Genomic DNA, 18,293 nt, shown 5'->3' with positions numbered 1-18,293 from the left:
GGAAAATTTGCCAAAAATTGTCTTGCAATGAATAATTGAAGTAATGATTTATTCCGTCCATCTAGAGTTTGCGAATTGCAATAGAAATGTGCTTATTGATCCCAACTATGTAAAAATTAACAGTCTAAATAATGTGTACTAATGCTATGAAAACTTTGCAAAAAATTTTCCATAACTTACAATGCAATCAAACGGTCTTTTTACTTCAATAATTTGTTTACATGGATTCAGTTTCACAAGCAGGAACTGCCAAAAAACCTGACTGTGACCATTTCACATACAAGAGATGTAGGAACGCGCGGTTTGCCGTGTCTAAAGTTTTGCAAAAGCGTCTTTCCAGGAGGAGAAAGTGCCAATCTAGGTTTCAATGTTATTGCCATTGCAGGGGCGGGGATTCTGGAGGTGCCAATCTAGGTTGCATTGTTATTGCTATTGCAGGGGCGGGAATTGTGGGGGGAGGGGTATATTTTGTCTGTAAGCTCAATATTAGGACTTTGGCTACTTCTGCGAGCGAAAAAGTGGGTAAAAAAGAGTCAAATGACTCATTGGAGTCAAATGATGGGGAGCTTGCATTGGCAGCAGGCACTATTTGGTTCTTTTACTTCTGACCAAAATATAATGTTTTGACGAAATTCTTCTTGCATTTTCTGAAGTCATGCTAGGGGGGGGGGGGCTGTTGTCAGTTGAGCTAACAATTCTAACCCCACCCCTACCCCACCTACGCAAGCTGATCAAATTCCGTCTTTGCGCCACACTACCCCTTTCCCAGAACGTCTTGGTGACTGGTGATTAAAGGCAGTCTGTCCCCCATTGTTCTCAGCTTATATTTTCATGGCCACGATATTCATTCACCGTTAGTTGGATGCACAAATAACCAATCAGAATGATGAACCACCGTAGCGTACTCTCCTTGAGCGAGTTGCTGTGAATTTTGTTTTGGTGTCGAACGTCCAGGTCAATTTTGACTATATAAAGATTAGGCATTTTCTGCCGTGTTCACCCACAATAACTAATGTCGGATGCTAAAAAGGCAGAGGAAGAGCCTCTTTTAAGGCGAAGCTTTCAAATTAGAATTAGCCAATTACGGAAGGGACAGACTGCTTTTACATAGAAAGACTGTAGAGATCATTTGAAGTAGATGAACCAAGTAATATCTTGAAAACTCAGCATGAACTCTGGCGTAGAGTATTTGAATAATAAGATGATGTTGAAAATGCACCTTTCTAGATGGCTGATTTTCTTACAATCTGCATAATCATTTTGAAACATTTGTACCAGCCTTGTATGCTACTTAAGCCTTCATATGTATTCATATTAAACCATCACCCGGTAGACACTCTTCCAATTCCCTATTTACATCAACATGATGTGATAAAGCAAAGGCAGCCCTTGGAAATGGTAACACGTCTCCTTAGTACGTGGATTATAGGTGTCCGCTTCGGTCAAATGTAGCTCACATTGTGTGTTGAGTTGAATGGGCCTTTTCATGAGTGTGACACACTGCTAACATTCAATAGGATTATTAACAATTATATTTCTTTGCATTGATATCACCAAGAAAAGTGAAATGCTTTGAAGATACGCGACCAGTGCACTCAGTTGCTGAATTAAACATGTGCCCATTCTCTTCTGCTTCATTTTAACTTTAATGGCCACTGTGAGCAAACTGTGAGCAGGGATTAAGTCTCCGGTCTTAGAAACTTCATTTCCATTTTGTGAAATGGTAGATTAAAATACAAACTATTAACTATTTGTTTTCAGGACAGGAAGAATGGGCCATCACAGGTGTGTTTGATATGGCAGGAGCATTGGTCCAAGTTTGAGTTAAAAATATTTCATGCTTCATTCTTCTAAAAAAGGTTGCTCTTTAGCAGAAGATGTTTTTAAAGAGCCCTCCGATTAAGCTTCATTATAACTTAAAATTAAGAACAAATTTTGGAAACCGCAGCTTGTTAATAAACTTGATAATAAGTACCACGTCAAATAAAAAAGACATATTGTTAGAAACGGTCAACAATTTCTTGCTACATAATGACTTTAAGTAGACAAATCCGGTATTAGACAATTCGCATTAAATAGACAAGTCCGTTATATTAGAATGCAAGAATCATGATATAAAACCTGTTCACAATTATATAGTATTTACAATAAGGTTAGAGATGAAAAGTTTAATATTCAATACATTTTTTGAAGCTATTTTGGAAGGACATATAAGCAGGATAGATGAAAGAAAACGAGAAAAGAACTATTTTCTTTGTTGGGGAGACAAACCAGCATTTGTTTCTACGCATTTGAACCAAAATTTTGCAACATATGCATCTACGCATTTAAAATCGATGACGTTACCATCATATCGCATAATGTATTATGTGGCAAAGAAGAAGAAAATTTATACGAAATGGTGTCATGAGAAGATTGAGAACAAAACGTTGTCTTAAATTATGCAACTAAGATATATAATCATATTTTATTTTCGCCCTAATGAGGTTATGCATATGGTACACTTTCCTATTGGTTCAGACAAATTGGTACAATTATAGCGTAGAATTGCAAAACGTAACCCTGAGCAAAACGCAATTATGTGAATTTCTATTTCTTTCGACGCAATTTTTTTCGAACCTAACCGTACCTTGCGTTTGAATTTTATTTCTCTACACGACTAACCATTCTAAAAAATTGCGTCAGCCAAAAAAGCTCTTCAATCGCTTTAAGTTAACTTTTGCCGCTGAACATAACGTCTTTTTAAAGAACTTCCACTTGATATTATTGATGGAGAATTGATAGAACTTGTTTTCAAGGAAAGCTTTTATGACATAATATTTTGCAATAATTTTAATGGATCAACCATGATAAGTTTCTTTCCTTTAATAAAGGTTTTCATTTTATTGATCTGAAGAAGACCTCAATGCATGGCTTATAGTCTAACTTCAACTTTAAGTGGAAATGACTGCCAATTCAGCGTCATGCAAAGCTAATCACCTAAAAGCAATATTTTCTTAGTTGGAAATGTCTACAAGATTTGCTGCAATACTTGGTAAAATGCTGACCAATGTATTCATAACCAAGTAAATATGTACTGAAATTATAAACAAATGTTCAAGTATTAATGAACAAACCTTAGTAGGCTCTTCTTGATGAACACTTTTGATGCCCAAAAGGATGTCTGCACTGTACAAGGACCACCCTACAAACGCAGTTATAAGGACATCTGCTGCAATGATGGTTTTATCTTAATGTTTTTTGAGAACGCCATCAACGTGCACGGCTTCACGCTCCTGCGTAGCTACAAATGCACACCTGCTATGCCTTGCATTCGAGCTTCCACGAGAATAATCTCTTGAAACTTACTATGTTGTGCTAGTCTTGCAAAAAATTCCTTATTTGGAAACAAAACATGACACCAATTTGTGCTTTGAAGCAAAAATTGTGGAGCTACGTCCTTGCTGGTGATCCAAATAGCCTCCTTGCTAGGGACACCAACTGCCTCGCATCTTGTTGGCTATAGTCACTGCGAAACACGAGCCTGTGAAATGGCTTCACAATTTCCCTTCCGTGAACATTTTATTTAGCTCTCAATTCCTGAACAGTGTACTGGTGAAAACAAATGAAAAGCAAAATGATTATAAATGTGTACATAACTAAAGAGGAAGAGAAGTTCAAGCCAACATGTGAGATGAATTCTTCTCTCAAAAACAATTTTTCCGCCAGCTGCTATGCTTTGAGAACCACTTGCTCTTTTGAAGGCAAAGTGTGACGAAAAAGACGAATAACATTTTGAACAATAATGTGAGGGCTGTTCTTATAATTGATAAGGGGGATGTAAATGAAACATGCTAGAGCAGTCAGCGTGTTTCCATCATTTCACATATCTTATCGTTGACATTAGACCTGCCAATAGGTAGCTGCAGGTCTTTTATTGCCATTTTTTCAGAATTGCATAAAATGTAGGCACCGAGGCAGCAATATCTATAAAAGACTCTCTACAGTATCATCGTTACTTCCATTCATTACTGTAATGATAAACCCACAGTCTTTATTTCGTTAAATGAAAATCATGGAGTTAAAGAACACAATAATGCTAACAGCATGTGATCTAGTTAGCGTACAGCGTGTAATCTCTTCTAGGTTAGAACTTGAAATAGCCGAGGTTTGAGCTGTATATTGATATAATTTGATAAGCTGGGAAGATTTTCTGTATTCATTCTAAAGAATAGAATTAAAAAGCTAATTTAGCGAAAGAAAAAGAAAGGACTTGAGAATCGTTTCTCTGCCAAAGTTGAATTCGGTTACAAAACTTGGTTAGGTCATCAATATTATCCGTATGTGTCTGCTAGTTTAGAAAGTATTGCTTTACACATCCTCAAAACTTAAGAAAGCAGGAATTCAAATTTGAGATAATGCATGAGTGACCATTGTGTCATTTGCTTAAACAAGTTTTTCATCCGGGCAATCATTGCAACTTCGTATTTGGCTTGCATAGCATAAAAAACTTCCACAAAGTTGATTAATGAGGGCATTTAGTTCATCAGAATGAATTGTAAAAAATCTCAAAATGCCGTTTTCTTTATTGATATTAATTCCATTAGATAAAGCTAGCTTTTCCTTTAAAAACGACGGTTTTCATAATTTTCAAGTTACACAGGAACGCTATTTATCTTTATTGGCCTAGTTTATATCAAGATAGGCTTAAAAACATTTATTTAAACACCATTCAAGAAAAGTGCATGTTGACATATTGGCATTAACTGATTTAAATGATTAAATATAAGCAAATTTCTTCAAGGTGGGAACTTCAAGGCCGTTTACTTCCTGTCTTTTAGAAAATGCAATATTTTGAAAAGTGATCAAGAACAAACCTTTTTTAACTTGTTGAAACTTGATTTTCTAATTGAATATTCAAAAGCTAATTAAGGCCAAATAAGACTCTTGCTAAAAGAAAATTATATCCTATGATGAAAAAATTAAATAAATGTAAAACTAATTATTCTAAAAGCTTAAATCTTTGCCATATACTTAACACAATATGCAGGTGCATGAGTCACTTTCCACTGCTTTATTCTCCTTTGAATTTCTGAAATGTGTTACAGTCTCTAAACGTTTATGTCGTAATGGCTTTAGAGCAAAAGGAGTGTCGATGATGGTTTTGCTGTTTTGGGAAGAATTGTGGGTAATCAAAAAACTATATTTGGGACAATATTTGCATAGAAAAGTATGCCACGGATGCAAATAGAAGATTATGGTTTTTCATACACAAGGGTAAGAGAGTTAATTGATGCATGCATACACGAGAGGTGCTTTCTCCTCGATTAAATTATAAACTGAGAGAACTCCTCTTTTAAGAAAGTTCTCTCCGTACATACCCTGATTTTTTCTGTTATCTACTTGCTTTTATTTTCTCGTTGCATCTTGTAACTGGACATTGTACTTCAGTTAATAAATTACTTTTTAAGAGGTGTATGTAGCTGAACTGAGCTGAACTGATCTATCTCAAATCATGAATATTTCCGTGGAGATAAATACGTCAAAGTGTTCTTATGAATGGGCTAACCCTTGATTTTGTCGTAATATAGCAAGTGCAGTGATGACCAACATCACCACGCATGCTCTGTTGATCTTCCCACACTTTTACAACTATTCAGCTTCAAGATGTTCAAACACCAACTTCACACAGACAGGGCAGTGCAGTCAGAGCCGAGACAGATCTAAGAGGGCTGAAGGACTTTTGTAAGTTAGGAAGTACGATTTCTATGTTGCCTTTTGTGTTTTTCAGCAATTTACAAGATGCTTTGAGTCTTGAGGGTTGAAACCAGAGCTTTTAACAGGGTTTGAGCTCGGGGTAAAAACATCAATTTTGTGCTATAAAGACTGAAATCGTGAAACTTAGCACAATAAAACGTCCATACGACAAAGATCAGACTTGACCACGGACCCACCCAAAAGTCAGGCGCTTGTACACAACACCACTTCGTTTCCATATGAAGTATAACAAAATTTGTATAAAGTCATATATTTAGTCATCACCACAAAAGGCATAAACATTGAAGACAAGAATACTGAAACATTCAACTTTGAAGTCAAAGGGTAAAACGCTAGATGGCTTTACATTAGATGTTAGATTGGGGAAATGAAGCTAAGACGTAATCTGTCATCTTTCCAAAATCAATTTTCTTATCTGTTAATCAAACGAGAGTAGTATTGTATATAAGTCATTTTCGTTTCATTCTATTTAAAAAAATACTAACTCTCTTTAGAGTACAGAACAGGAAGGTTCTAAGTTGCTGCTCCGATAGATAGTTCTTATAAAATTTTAGAGGGCTTCTACATTGTATATTAGATAGGGGAAATGAAGCCTGTTGAACAGAAATAAGTAATAGCTACAACATTTACCAGCAAAAGAAACGAAATGGTAGTCGTCAACGTATTATAACAATAAAAATGGGTAAAGGTGCGGGTCGAGCAGTATAAACTGAGGGCACCATTCTAGCAATTTAGATACGGAAAAAGATTTGTGCTTGTCCATAGTTCTCTATTAAGGCAAACACAAAGATCGGACTTCTAAAGGAATGATTTAGGCCATATGGCTACTTTCCGAACATTTCGTGGAAATTCAAGACACATATTCATGTGCAAGCCGCTTTAATTATGCCAGCAATCATTGGCCAGGAAAAACTCTGAATCAAATTTGAAGCAGATGCATCGCAAGCACTAATTGTAACCAAATATAGTGGAAGATAGAATCTAATGAATATAAATTGTCGGAATTTCTTTTTGTCTGGATGTCTTCCACAGTGCAATTAGCCAATGCAAATACTTTCCGACAAGCTACATTTCATATTTCCAACACATGCATTCCCATCTTGGATCATTGGAGAAGGAACGTTCCCTTTTGATATGGCCGGTTTGCGAATCCAGATCTCCGCTCTATTATCACCTTTCAAGAATTCCTGTTTCTCGATATTTTCATTCTTAACAAATTCACAGTCTAGTATAACCACAGTACAAAGCTACAAAAGCAAAATTTGGCTCCACCTGGTTGCAATGGATATTACACAATACTCATTTTAACAGAAATCTCTTACGCTGTGTCTAGAATTTGGGTATGCATTTTATATGATTTTTCAAGTCCAAGAATCACGCTCAAGTTCTTAGTTTGATCAATATGCTCCTTGCCTACAGTTAAATGATGGGTTAATGATTTGGTAGAGAACTAAACAAATGGCTTGGAGTGGGTTTTCAGTTCCTTAAGGAACAGTTTGTTTTTTTCTTCAAAGAAGAATTCTATCTAAAGAACCCAGTTCATTATCATGAACTAGATGAGTATAATGAACATCTTAAGAAGATTATTAAATACAGGGATTGTTTACACGCATGATAATCATACAGTTCAGCTTGATGGTGATATTTTTTCACCTGTCACTTAAACTTTCTAACACAGTAAGCAAGATAATGGACACAAATGATCTTAACCAATTCAAGAAGCTACAAGTGACAAGGTAAATCTGATAAAGAAAGATACTGCGACAGGGCATCACAGTTTTTTTCACCAACTAGAAATATCTTATTATCTTTCCAATGAAAGAACTGCAAAATATGTTCAATCCAGAGCTAGAATAATCCTGCTGGAGGCCTTGGGCCCATTTGGAAGAGAGGCCCCCTTTCTAGCTCCCCCTATTGCACTATTGGAAGGGAGATCCCTGTACCGATTATTTGTCCGGACCACAGATTAGTTATTTTACAAATAAATCAAGGTCACTTTTAGTTAGAAAATACAAAATGAGGACTTTTCTTTCAATGCTATACTGATATGGAATGCATAAATATGAGACAAAATAAACACAAGTTGTACTCAACAAATATATTTATACAGAGAAAATACAAAGGCACTTGCTTAAGTTGAAAATTTTTAATATTTCTTAAAAAGTCTGATTTCAGTGACTGAAGGAGTCGAGCATTACAACTGAAAAGCTTTTCAAGCTTTCTATAAATTACAGATTTCCAGAGTTCCTGCATTTTGACGTTAGTTAGGTGTGTCTAGTAATAGCCAATCTTCTATTAAAATTCGTTGCCTGCATTGGTAGGATGCCCCCTCTTGCTGGGTGGCCCAGGACCCGTGCCCTTTAGGCCCCAGCCTTAATACGGCAAAACAAGTCTTTAATAAAAAGCAGCTGCTTGAACAGTTGTGAACAGACCAAGCCCAAAAGCTTGAGTGAAGAATTTTCCTCTATTAGAAAGAGTTTGCCAGGAATGAAATCTTTGACATTCAAAGGCAACATCTACATTGTGACAATTTCGATCCTTGTGTTTGAATGTATTAGATCCTAAATTCTGATTAACTCATCGCTGGTATTCTATCTCAGTCTTGTTTCAATCGAAGCCTGGATAAGGATCTATGGTCTATTAAAAAGATACGAATTCCATCAACATGTATTAAAGAAGACATATAAAGCCCAGAGAAACGACAGAACATTTCACTAAACATTTGATCAGTCAGTTGCCAAATGTAGCCAAGTTCAGTGTTATTGAGCAAAGTTTGATCTTCGTTTGAAGCATGTTTAGCGTTGCTTTGTGATGTTTAGTCGATTTGCCACGAATAAATATGCGACGTGAAAAGATTGAAAATCAAATGCACTCTTTTCTATATGTAGCTGAAAAGCTTTCAAATATCTGTATGAGACACTATCTTCTTGCACGCTGCACGCTATTGCTTTCAATGTCTTTCTCCCTACTTTTTTTTACTCGAGGGGTGGGGGGAGAGTACCTTGATAGCTTTGAGGTACAAGGACGTGCAATTTCTAAGGGTATATCTTCTCTGAAAAATGCTAAATTATCGGTATTTGTTTTTTCAAATATGTGCGGAATTATGGGCAACATTTGAACAAAAATGCAGAACTATATGTAACGTTTTAGGAAAATATTGCCAAATCAATAGGGGAGAAATTCAGCATTAACTAAATGGATGCCCAGTTAGAAAAGTATGAAATATGTGTAATATCATAAGTTATATTGAGACCTTTGGGCAGAAAACATAAAAAACGTATTTTTTTTGCCTTGCAGAATAATGAGTACAGTTATTTTCATGTTTGCGGAAATATGGGTCACATTTTTTCGATATGTGCGGAATTATAGATCCAAATTTTGACCAAAACGGCACGTCACTGTTCAAAACTTGGCCTAGATACCCTTCGAGGTTTTCTAGAACAAATGGGGCCATAACATTTAATGAACAAGACTTCGATGTACAACAAGCTACACCTTCCTATTAGCATTGAAGTGTATCTCTAATAAAAATTCGACTGAGTTTTACCTGGTACGTCCCAATTTTCACTTGTAAGCGGCCTCCATTAAGAGTTTCTAACTTCACCAACACACACTGCAGCAAAATTCAACCAGCATGACTAAGCCAAAACTGAATGCTGAAGGCGAACTAACAAAGAAATGACTTAACCTCGTGGTACTCAAACAAATCACCCCAACCAACCCCGTGGTTTCGATTTGTTTGAACTGAGTTTCTATCCCCTTGTTGGTTAAAAGATCTTTTGTGAATTTTATTCTATCTATAAACAAGAAAATCAAGCACAGTCTCATGAGGGAGAGGATATGTCGAGGTACATAATTAGTTGAGAGCTTCCAGGGAAATGACTTTGTGTGCTGCTTGAAGGAACTGATGCGAAAAGTTGGTGGAAGGAGGGCACCTATTAGGTAATATTCACGAGCTTTAGACATCACAAACGTTTTGAACGAAATGCCGAGTTGAGCTTTGATGTTTCTACAGACAACCGAACACACTTCCAAACTCTTCTTACTTAGCATTACACCTAGACAAGGACCTAGACACGCCCATTTTCCCATATTTCCCCTGACCATTGCTGTTTTTCAACAAAACTTCCAACTCAAAACAAATGCAAATAGTGTTTTCGTCTCCAATATGCGGCCCAGGAACAGATGGTTTGGATTAAGATGTGAAAGGTTACAAACTGTTTGTACAAGAGTATCAGACTCAAAAAAAGAAATGGAATATTTTGACATGTAGCGTTTTACGGAAATAGAATACATTCGTTTTTTGACAATGCGAAAATCATATGACTTAAACATGCAGTTACATCAAAATCAAAGCATACAAAACACCCCAAAACGATAAACATTTACAATATAGCATACAATTAAAATCAATCCACTAAGGATGCTTACAGAACCGCTCTTTAAAATATGGTGCTCTCAGTAGAGTAAAAAATTAAAGGCAACAATTTTTAGGAGAGGACGCCTCAGGAGCAACCTGATCAAGATAAAACAAGTCGAGGTGACTAACAGGACTAAAATTTAAACAACAAAAGGGTTCATGGAGGGATAATGTGGAACTTTCGAGTGGGAGAAAACGAAGGAACCCGGTTTGCTGTGTGAAAAAATTGCGAGGATGAGAGAGCTACCGAAGTCATTCGGATAGCAAAGCAAACATTATTTCCATTTCAGTAACCGTACCAATTTTACTCTGCCCAACAGGGAAACATGTATAAAACCAAAGGCTCTGATTGCAGTAATTTCATTATGCTGTGAGCTAATTGACATTTTATATGCAAAAGACCAGTGCTACCTTCTGAAAGTCTGATCTGCAAGGCATTACGTATTCGTTGCTATACATTCCTTGTTTATTTGAAGCCTCGTTTGCCTCCAGAAAGTCCTCCTAAAATTGCTTTTCACGTTGGGTATTGCATTATACATGGCAGCAGTCCATTTAGGAACAAACTGATCTACATGTTTTCGTCGACATCAATATCTACAAAGAATTTTCCAGTAAACTGAGAAAAATGTCAACTTTGACTCAGTTCTTTGGTCCAAATTAGAGAAAACAGGCATTGAAATGGTTTTTTGACTCTTCCATCAAAAGCTGAACAATCGGCAAGGCAATGAATGAAAATTCTGATCATTCTCGTGGACGCTTTCAATCAGAGCATCTTTTCTTCATGGAAATGTGCAACTTTTTGCTCTTTACAGCCGGATCTCTAACGAAGCATTTCTCTAAAACTAGATCTGGTTGTTTTTACTTAATCAATTATCACACGATATACCAGAACGAAGGATAAATTAAAAGCATTAAAACGGTAACGGCAGTAAGCGAATTTTCACCGAAATTCGTTGCTAAGAATCTAAAGCATATTCGATGACCACAGTTATAGAATGAAAGCCTCTTGATCAGCTTAGACAGGACTTTTTATAAGTCTATTTGATGATATTTCTTCATATCATGTTTTAATCCGTTTCAAGGTGAAAGGAACTCAAATAATTTGCTTTGGCATAACACAAAATAATAGCCAGATTTTCACATGACTGCTGCAGAACGAGATTCTTGTTTGATGTTTTGAAGAATAAAAACAGGATGCAAGTGAAACTTAATAAGGATCAATTTAAAACTTCATCTGACAACCTGAATCCATGAAGGTACTAGTAAAAAGTGTACATAAAACTTTACTTAATATAAAAAATATGATAAAGCACAAGTCTAAATTAAAAATAATGTTAAAATTTGGAGATATAAAGCTGCACATTTCTACACGATTGGAGTGGCCGTTTGAATTTAAGGGGCGGTGAAATAATATGGTACGGGGCAAAAAACTGACTTGCAATCCAATGAAATCTCACGATCAAAGGATGCAAACCCGTGAAACAACGGCAGCTCACAAATCAGCAAAGAAATACGGTAGCTCGCAGCAGGGCCTTGTTTCCATATTGATTTGATAATTAGCGTGCATGCAGCATACACAGCTTCAATTGCCTAGTGCTTTAAGTCTAACACAGTAATGAGACGAAGGCAAAATGGTAGCTCTAGCGATGAAAACCATACCCAAGGCCACAGTTTTGCATTTAAACCTTAAAGGAAACTTCCACTACACGAAACACAAACAATACCTTCATAATATTTCACATCATATTTCAATTCAACAAGGCATCTTCAGCTATGCAAGAGCAAATGGTTTATCATATCCAAGTGATTCAAAGGGCAGGCAAATACAGCTGGAAAACTGGAGATTACGTTATCCATTTTGTTTCCGCAATGCATTATAGGTTGCATCGATATCTTTTCTGTAAGGGCGTAGAATGTGAAGGACATCTGCGTTTTTGCTGTTGCTGTTGTTTGTTGTTGTTGATGTTGTTGCTGTAGCTGTTGTGAATAAGTATTTTAACTCTCGAGCAAGACCACACAATAACGTGACAAACCCAGGCCTATGGGCATGTGAAATAGCTTTCGAGACCATATCCCATAATGCAGTTGCTTGATATAATGCGGTCATAACTGGCAGCGCATTCTGAGTCATCACTTAAAACTATGCTCCTCCTTAGAGGCAGCTAATCGCAGGTCCGGTAAAGACTTGTTGTAGCCTTCTTTGCCTTTGAGGAAGTAGGTAATTATGGTTCCTTTGCCCTACAAACAAAAATGCTCTTGTGATGTAAACAGACAAAACATACAAATCTTGGACAGTTTAAGGAGTAAGCGTAACGTTTCATTGTGAAGTTAATAAACTTGAAAACTGATAAGTCAAAAGAAATGGCGAAAAACATCCGCAAATGGTCAATTGCTCAATTAGTTCAGATCTGTTGTTTAAAGAATTTTCGAGACATCAATTAAGACACTAGACATGTTGGGGACGCATGATTGATATTATCCGACTGTTTGCATTTCTTAAGATTTCAAAATATTTGTGACGAAGGCATGTGACGTTTCCTGGTCTAAAGTTTTTTTCAATTAGGGAATCATGCACTCAGTAAGTCATCTGCTATAAAAAGTATTAAAAGCCAATAGATATGAATCAAGAAAAGTATCAAGCTTGCTAAATAAGTGTGGTGCAAAACTTGCTATACTGAGCCCCAGTCTCAAAAGGTTATTCCCAGAAAAGCTCACTATGAAGTTTCGATGAAGCTCACTATGAAGGTTCGATGAGCCACTTTACAAGATGGCTGAATTATATAGTTTTACAGACCATTTTGAGATATTAAGTATTGATAAGAAATGTTTTTGTCCGATTTTACTAGATAAGATGCAACTTGAAAGTAGGCAACAACTTCGTATGAGTTTTGCTCCAGTAGAAAAAAATACCCGGTTTTGGTCTAACAATGTCCTATGGAGATATAGTTTAAAGGCAAAAATGATAGTTAAAAAGATACTGCTCAATAAATACTATACTAAGCATGCCGATAAAAATAAAACAAAGCTTGACATTATGTAATGTTACTTCCTCAGAATAAATTTCATGATGAAAAGGCCATGATTGACTAAAGGGACAATGTCTAAACAAAATGGACCATTAATGAATAAAGCTGGATGAACAAACAGGTGGTTAATCCATTGATCAGAGTTCTGGGTTTTTACAAGAACAAAAGAACCAAAGAACGATGTAGTCACACTGAGATAAAAGGCAGCGCACATAGTAAAATCTATTCATCTCGAGAATAGGCCTCTCTGAAACAGAAAATTCGCACCATGGCTGGGTTGATTCCACCATGCAATCAAATAATTATTGAAACGTAAATCAGTGGTGCTAAAGTTTTATTGTGATCAATTTGCATTTTACAGCGAGATTTTGAAGAACAGTTTCTTTTTCCTTGCAGATAGTCTCGTAGAAGAGGGAACAACTGTTAAGAAAATTAACCCAGCGGCAATAAAAAAAATATGTTTCTGAGGGAGGTGCCCACGCTAACACAGATACTTATCGCGTTATTTGGAGCACTGTATTTCTCATTTTTAAGAACTTAAATATCATCCTAAACATCGGATGCTACCTTGAACTGAAGCATTTCTTTAAGAGAAACAGATAAATACGACTGTATAAGATATAAATCCACCAATAAAATCATTGCTCTTTATAACTTTGAGTCTGCCAAATAATTCAAATGTGGAATAATAGAAGTACATACTGGCCCACTTAAACTGATTATTGTCCAAATAGGATTATCCGAATGATGTAACAGTGTTTCGGATCCATCCATTAGCAGGCCCGTCAGAACCGGGGGGCTGGAGCCCCCCAATAATTGTCAAATTGTAGTGTTTCCTTTATAACAATGTAGTGAATGAGAATGAAAAAAATGGGCAGCCCCCCCCCCCAATATGAATTTTGTTCCGACGGCACTGATTAGAGGTATAATTGCCTCCACACTACAAGTGTGGTATACCAAGACCCTTAGGGTATACCAAGGGCAGTTCGTACGCAGCTGATAAAAACAACATACCTTCATTGTAACAGGACCTCTTTCGACAAGAGCGTAACTTCCTAATTCATCCAAGATAGTTTTGCATTCAGGGCTCACGTGAACTCTAAGAGCGAGGCCACTTGATTCCATACGAGATGCATAGTTAACAGTGTCACCAAACAGACAGTAACGGGGCATTTTCAAACCAACAACACCAGCCACTGCCGGACCTATTGAAGATAAAAATGAAGGATTAAAGAGCGGTTTTGATGGAGCGCAATGGCAAAGTGGTTAGAGCGCCTCGTATATGGTACATACGGATCGTATATGGGACAGTATAGGTTCCAAATCTTCGATTGGCTTAGAAACCTCAATTTTCCATACAGTTTTGACCAATCAGAGTTCAAGAATATCACAACAACGTGCCTCACAGCTAGATTCAGATCTTTTAGATATAGTCTGATTTCGCAACAGCAACATGAGGGGAATTTTTGCATGTCTGGCATGGCATTCTGAAAACAAGTCCTTCGATTGAGAGGCTACTATGGGCAAAAAATTGAAATAAAATAATAAGCTGAAGACTTCAAAGAGAAAAAACTATGTTTATCTATATTGAAACACTAACCTGTGTGAATTCCAATTCTCAGTTGTAGTTGTACCTCTGGAAAGTGCTTTATTCGGAACGTTTTGATGCAATGAAGCAGGTCTAGGGACATTGTTGCAATCTCTCCTGCGTGCTTATTGCCGTTTCTCTGGGGCAGTCCCGAGACAACCATGTAAGCATCGCCTATTGTTTCAACCTGCACAACAACAAACAGGGAATCAACGAAAGCGTTTTACATCTACGTTGAGTGGAAATGCTTAGCGATAGGCATGTGTGCAGGACACTGCTTAAATAAATTGCATTGGCTCTAAAAGGGCCTGTTGATCAAGCGGAGAGCTTTAGTCAGTTTGCATTAATTACACTGAAAACCCATAGTGAATAGTCCAGAGCAAATATATTTTATAAGCAGGTGGCTTTCATTGAAATAGGAAAGTTGAAATAATCGTACCTTGTATACATCATGAACATCCACGACTCGATCGAAACACGTGTAAAGATCATTCAACATATCAACGACCTTAAAAAGAGATGCGCATATTATTGAGATACAATTTCGAACCAAATGCTGATCAAATGAAATTTTATCAGAGTTAATTTCACGAAGGGTGTTGTAGAATTTGATTTCGCTAGGGGTTCTTTTGATATCAGGCGTAGTGTGTTTCTTCTAATCCTTATTTAATCTATTGCATTAGGCTAGGGCCTGTTTACATCGCGGGGTTCGTTCTTGTTTCTTTTCGTTTAGAAAAGACTAGGCTCTTAATTCAGTCATGTTTTCTCTTCCCCTCTCATATCTTAGGTATCTCAGGTAGGACCGGTGCATTGGATCTCTGGTGGGGAAAAAAGTGGATTTTCTTGTCCATTCCCTACCCAGAACTTTAAGCTGCTTGTACTTGAGTCTATTAAGCTACATCAAAGGTACGGTTTTGTATGGGTTACATGAACCGATTGAACCGATGCACCAACGGGCCAACGTTGCTTCCTGTGATGAGGGAATATAGCCTTAAGACCTGAGGGTAGTGGCAACGTATTACTGGTGTTACTTGCATCATCTTAAACACATCATATGCTTCAAAAGCTACTTTCTTGTTTCGAAATATATTGCAAATAAAGATGATCTGACAATTATTTAGAAAGACCGATACATTCTTTTTTAACGTTAAACTGTACCAAAGAACAGTTTCAACATTGAAAATTTAGGTTCTTCTTCAGGGTAATTAGCAAAAGGGAAAAAGTTACCTGCATTGGTGTACTTTTTGAGGCCAAGCTAGTGAACCCAACAATATCACTAAAGAAAATCGTGACAGACTCGAAACTTTCTGCAGTAACTGAATGTCCTTGCTTCAGTTGCTCAGCTATCGATCTGTAAAGAAAACAATGCTTATAAACTATAGAAAGGCCAGTAGAAAGTTATCAAGTAGCTAACAAACTGTTCATCAAGAACATAGAATGCTTCAGTGCTTTTCACCTGATTCTCTACAGAGTATAAACATCGGATATGACTTAAGAACAATATATTAAGATGCAAAGTAACGTGACAGAAAGAATAGCGCGCTTCATTGCTCCTGTTCCTTCTTTTGCCCAATTAGCGGTGCTAGAAGTGTCAAATGCAGCTATATTTAGCGACAGCAGGTACATGTCTTTTATAAGATCTATCAATATAACCTACACAAGTTCATATGTATACAATTATGGCTACAAGCCTGCCTTAAACTGAATCTGCGGCTAGATATGTATGGAAAATATGGAAACATTATTACTTACTTTGGTAACATTTTGTACAGTAATTCGTCTGTTTTTTGCTTTTCTGCAGCAAGCTGTTGCGTTCTTTCTTCAACCAGGTCTTCAAGATTATTTGCATATTTTTCAAGCATTCCAACCATGTTGTCAACTAGATTTCCTTGCCTGTAGCAAAAGAAAAGCTAAAAATGCTGCAAATTGATAAACGCGGTCGAAATGCGGAAAATCAGTTTTAGAGTCAGATGCAATCAGAGTATCCTTAAGTGTGGGCTTTTACTAGGGTAGCCCCAAGTCACTTGGTATTTAAGATCAACATCTGATTACAGTACTACAATTGGTTTCCTGTTAATGGGCTTTCAATGTTCATTGCTACCCCAAAATAATTCATAAGTACAGAACAAAGTCATCAAAAGCCCTGAATAATAAGGAGTAAAAAGAATAGTACCCGTCTCTTAAGATAAAGATGAAATTACAGGAGATCAACAACACAGAGACAGAGAATGAGTAAAAATTCGTGAGATATAAAAAAGATTTTTTCAAATTTTCAAAGCTATCTAGCCACTGCACCATAACAGAATCTTGGCAAAAATAAATAGGGATCAAAAAAGAATGATGATTGTAGCATTGGAAATCCTGCATTAACTAGGTGATGCACTAAGCATTTTGAAGGAAAAAGACCGAAGTAAATCATATCTAGTGCACTATAGGTGAGAAAATTTGCAATGGCAAATATTTTAAAGAAATAATGTTATTGGTTTATAAAATCATCATGTTTTACAAACCAATAACAAACCATAAGCTTCTACTGAAGAAGATTCAACTTTGCCATAGTTACTAGGGCTAATTTAAAAAAAAAATTTTAAAATCCACACAAAAATAAAGTAAAATGAGTTTTTGGGGATGTGTCTCTTAGTAAATGTCAACAGGTCTTTGCGATGTGTGAAAATAGCTATCATAATGTGAAGAAATTAAACCATGCTTGAGTAGGACATAGAAATTTTAGGTAGAGGGATCTTGTGAACAACTGAGATGAGAAAAAGAAACATAATGACATGATCTGTTTTTACAGTACAAGGAACAGCCCTGATTTTAAGAAGTGATTAAGAAAAATATACTCACTTTCCGCCATGAATTTGCCTTATCTTTCCTTTTACAGCCTCAAAAGTCGGTCGTTGTAGCGGACTTTCATCCCAACATGTCTGCATCAACTTGATGTACCTCACGTCACAGTCGTTATTTGGTATTCGCGGCCGTATGGGCGTTTCCTTTGATTCGCTGACTAACTGAACGATATCTGTTAAAAAGGCATTAAAGTTAATCAAAATATAAAAATTTTAGCCTATTTGATCTGTATGTCTCGATTAAGCTACTCTGCAACGCCATTGAAGTTCTGAATAATAAAAGATTTGAAAATACAAGCTATTAAGTAAAACTCTTATGACAAAGTTTTTTAAAAAACAATTAACGTTAATCACCGAAAATCATGGGAATCTCTGACTTAAAGTGAAATTTAATTCTAAGACAGCTGACATTTTTAATTCTCCCGTTAACCTATCTAGAAAGCAACGGCTCTGTACTTTACCAGCAGAGCACAGATATGGAAGCAATCTTGGAGTCATAACATCATAGAAAAACAATACTTATAAAACAGAAAAATACCTAATATAAAAAATTTTGTACGAAGAAATCATGGGAACGAATAAATTTCCTTCAGATTTAAATTTAGGGGGACTCCGTGTCTTCAGTAGAGGATAAGAAAGTTCATCGTGCAATG

At 36.5% G+C, this 18,293-nt stretch overlaps 2 protein-coding genes across 9 annotated transcripts in view; both read right to left on the bottom strand.

The window, feature by feature from the left end:
- LOC135687477 (atrial natriuretic peptide receptor 1-like) overlaps positions 1-9,861 on the bottom strand; it is a 60,855-nt gene extending 50,994 nt beyond the window's left edge. Inside the window, exons 1-2 of the mRNA XM_089114411.1 lie at positions 9,305-9,861; positions 3,117-3,591 (exon numbers count right to left, since the gene is read on the bottom strand). The gene's annotated coding sequence lies outside the window, so the exon portion shown is untranslated. The remainder of the gene's footprint in view (positions 1-3,116; positions 3,592-9,304) is intronic.
- A 154-nt stretch (positions 9,862-10,015) lies between these two features.
- Positions 10,016-18,293, bottom strand: part of LOC135687475 (speract receptor) — a 59,039-nt gene continuing 50,761 nt past the window's right edge. For all 8 annotated transcript variants that reach the window (XM_065204043.2, XM_089114409.1, XM_089114403.1 and 5 more), the window contains 7 exons: positions 17,639-17,813; positions 16,544-16,684; positions 16,019-16,142; positions 15,231-15,299; positions 14,804-14,978; positions 14,218-14,408; positions 10,016-12,415 (listed from right to left, as the gene is read on the bottom strand). In XM_065204043.2, the coding sequence (XP_065060115.2) occupies positions 12,308-12,415; positions 14,218-14,408; positions 14,804-14,978; positions 15,231-15,299; positions 16,019-16,142; positions 16,544-16,684; positions 17,639-17,813 (983 nt within the window). In that variant the 3' untranslated portion in view covers positions 10,016-12,307. The remainder of the gene's footprint in view (positions 12,416-14,217; positions 14,409-14,803; positions 14,979-15,230; positions 15,300-16,018; positions 16,143-16,543; positions 16,685-17,638; positions 17,814-18,293) is intronic.

Source organism: Rhopilema esculentum, chromosome 20, assembly GCF_057945365.1.
Source record: "Rhopilema esculentum isolate cy_ngs chromosome 20, ASM5794536v1, whole genome shotgun sequence".
Lineage (NCBI taxonomy): Eukaryota > Metazoa > Cnidaria > Scyphozoa > Rhizostomeae > Rhizostomatidae > Rhopilema > Rhopilema esculentum.
This window is presented reverse-complemented; position numbering and strand designations above follow the sequence as displayed.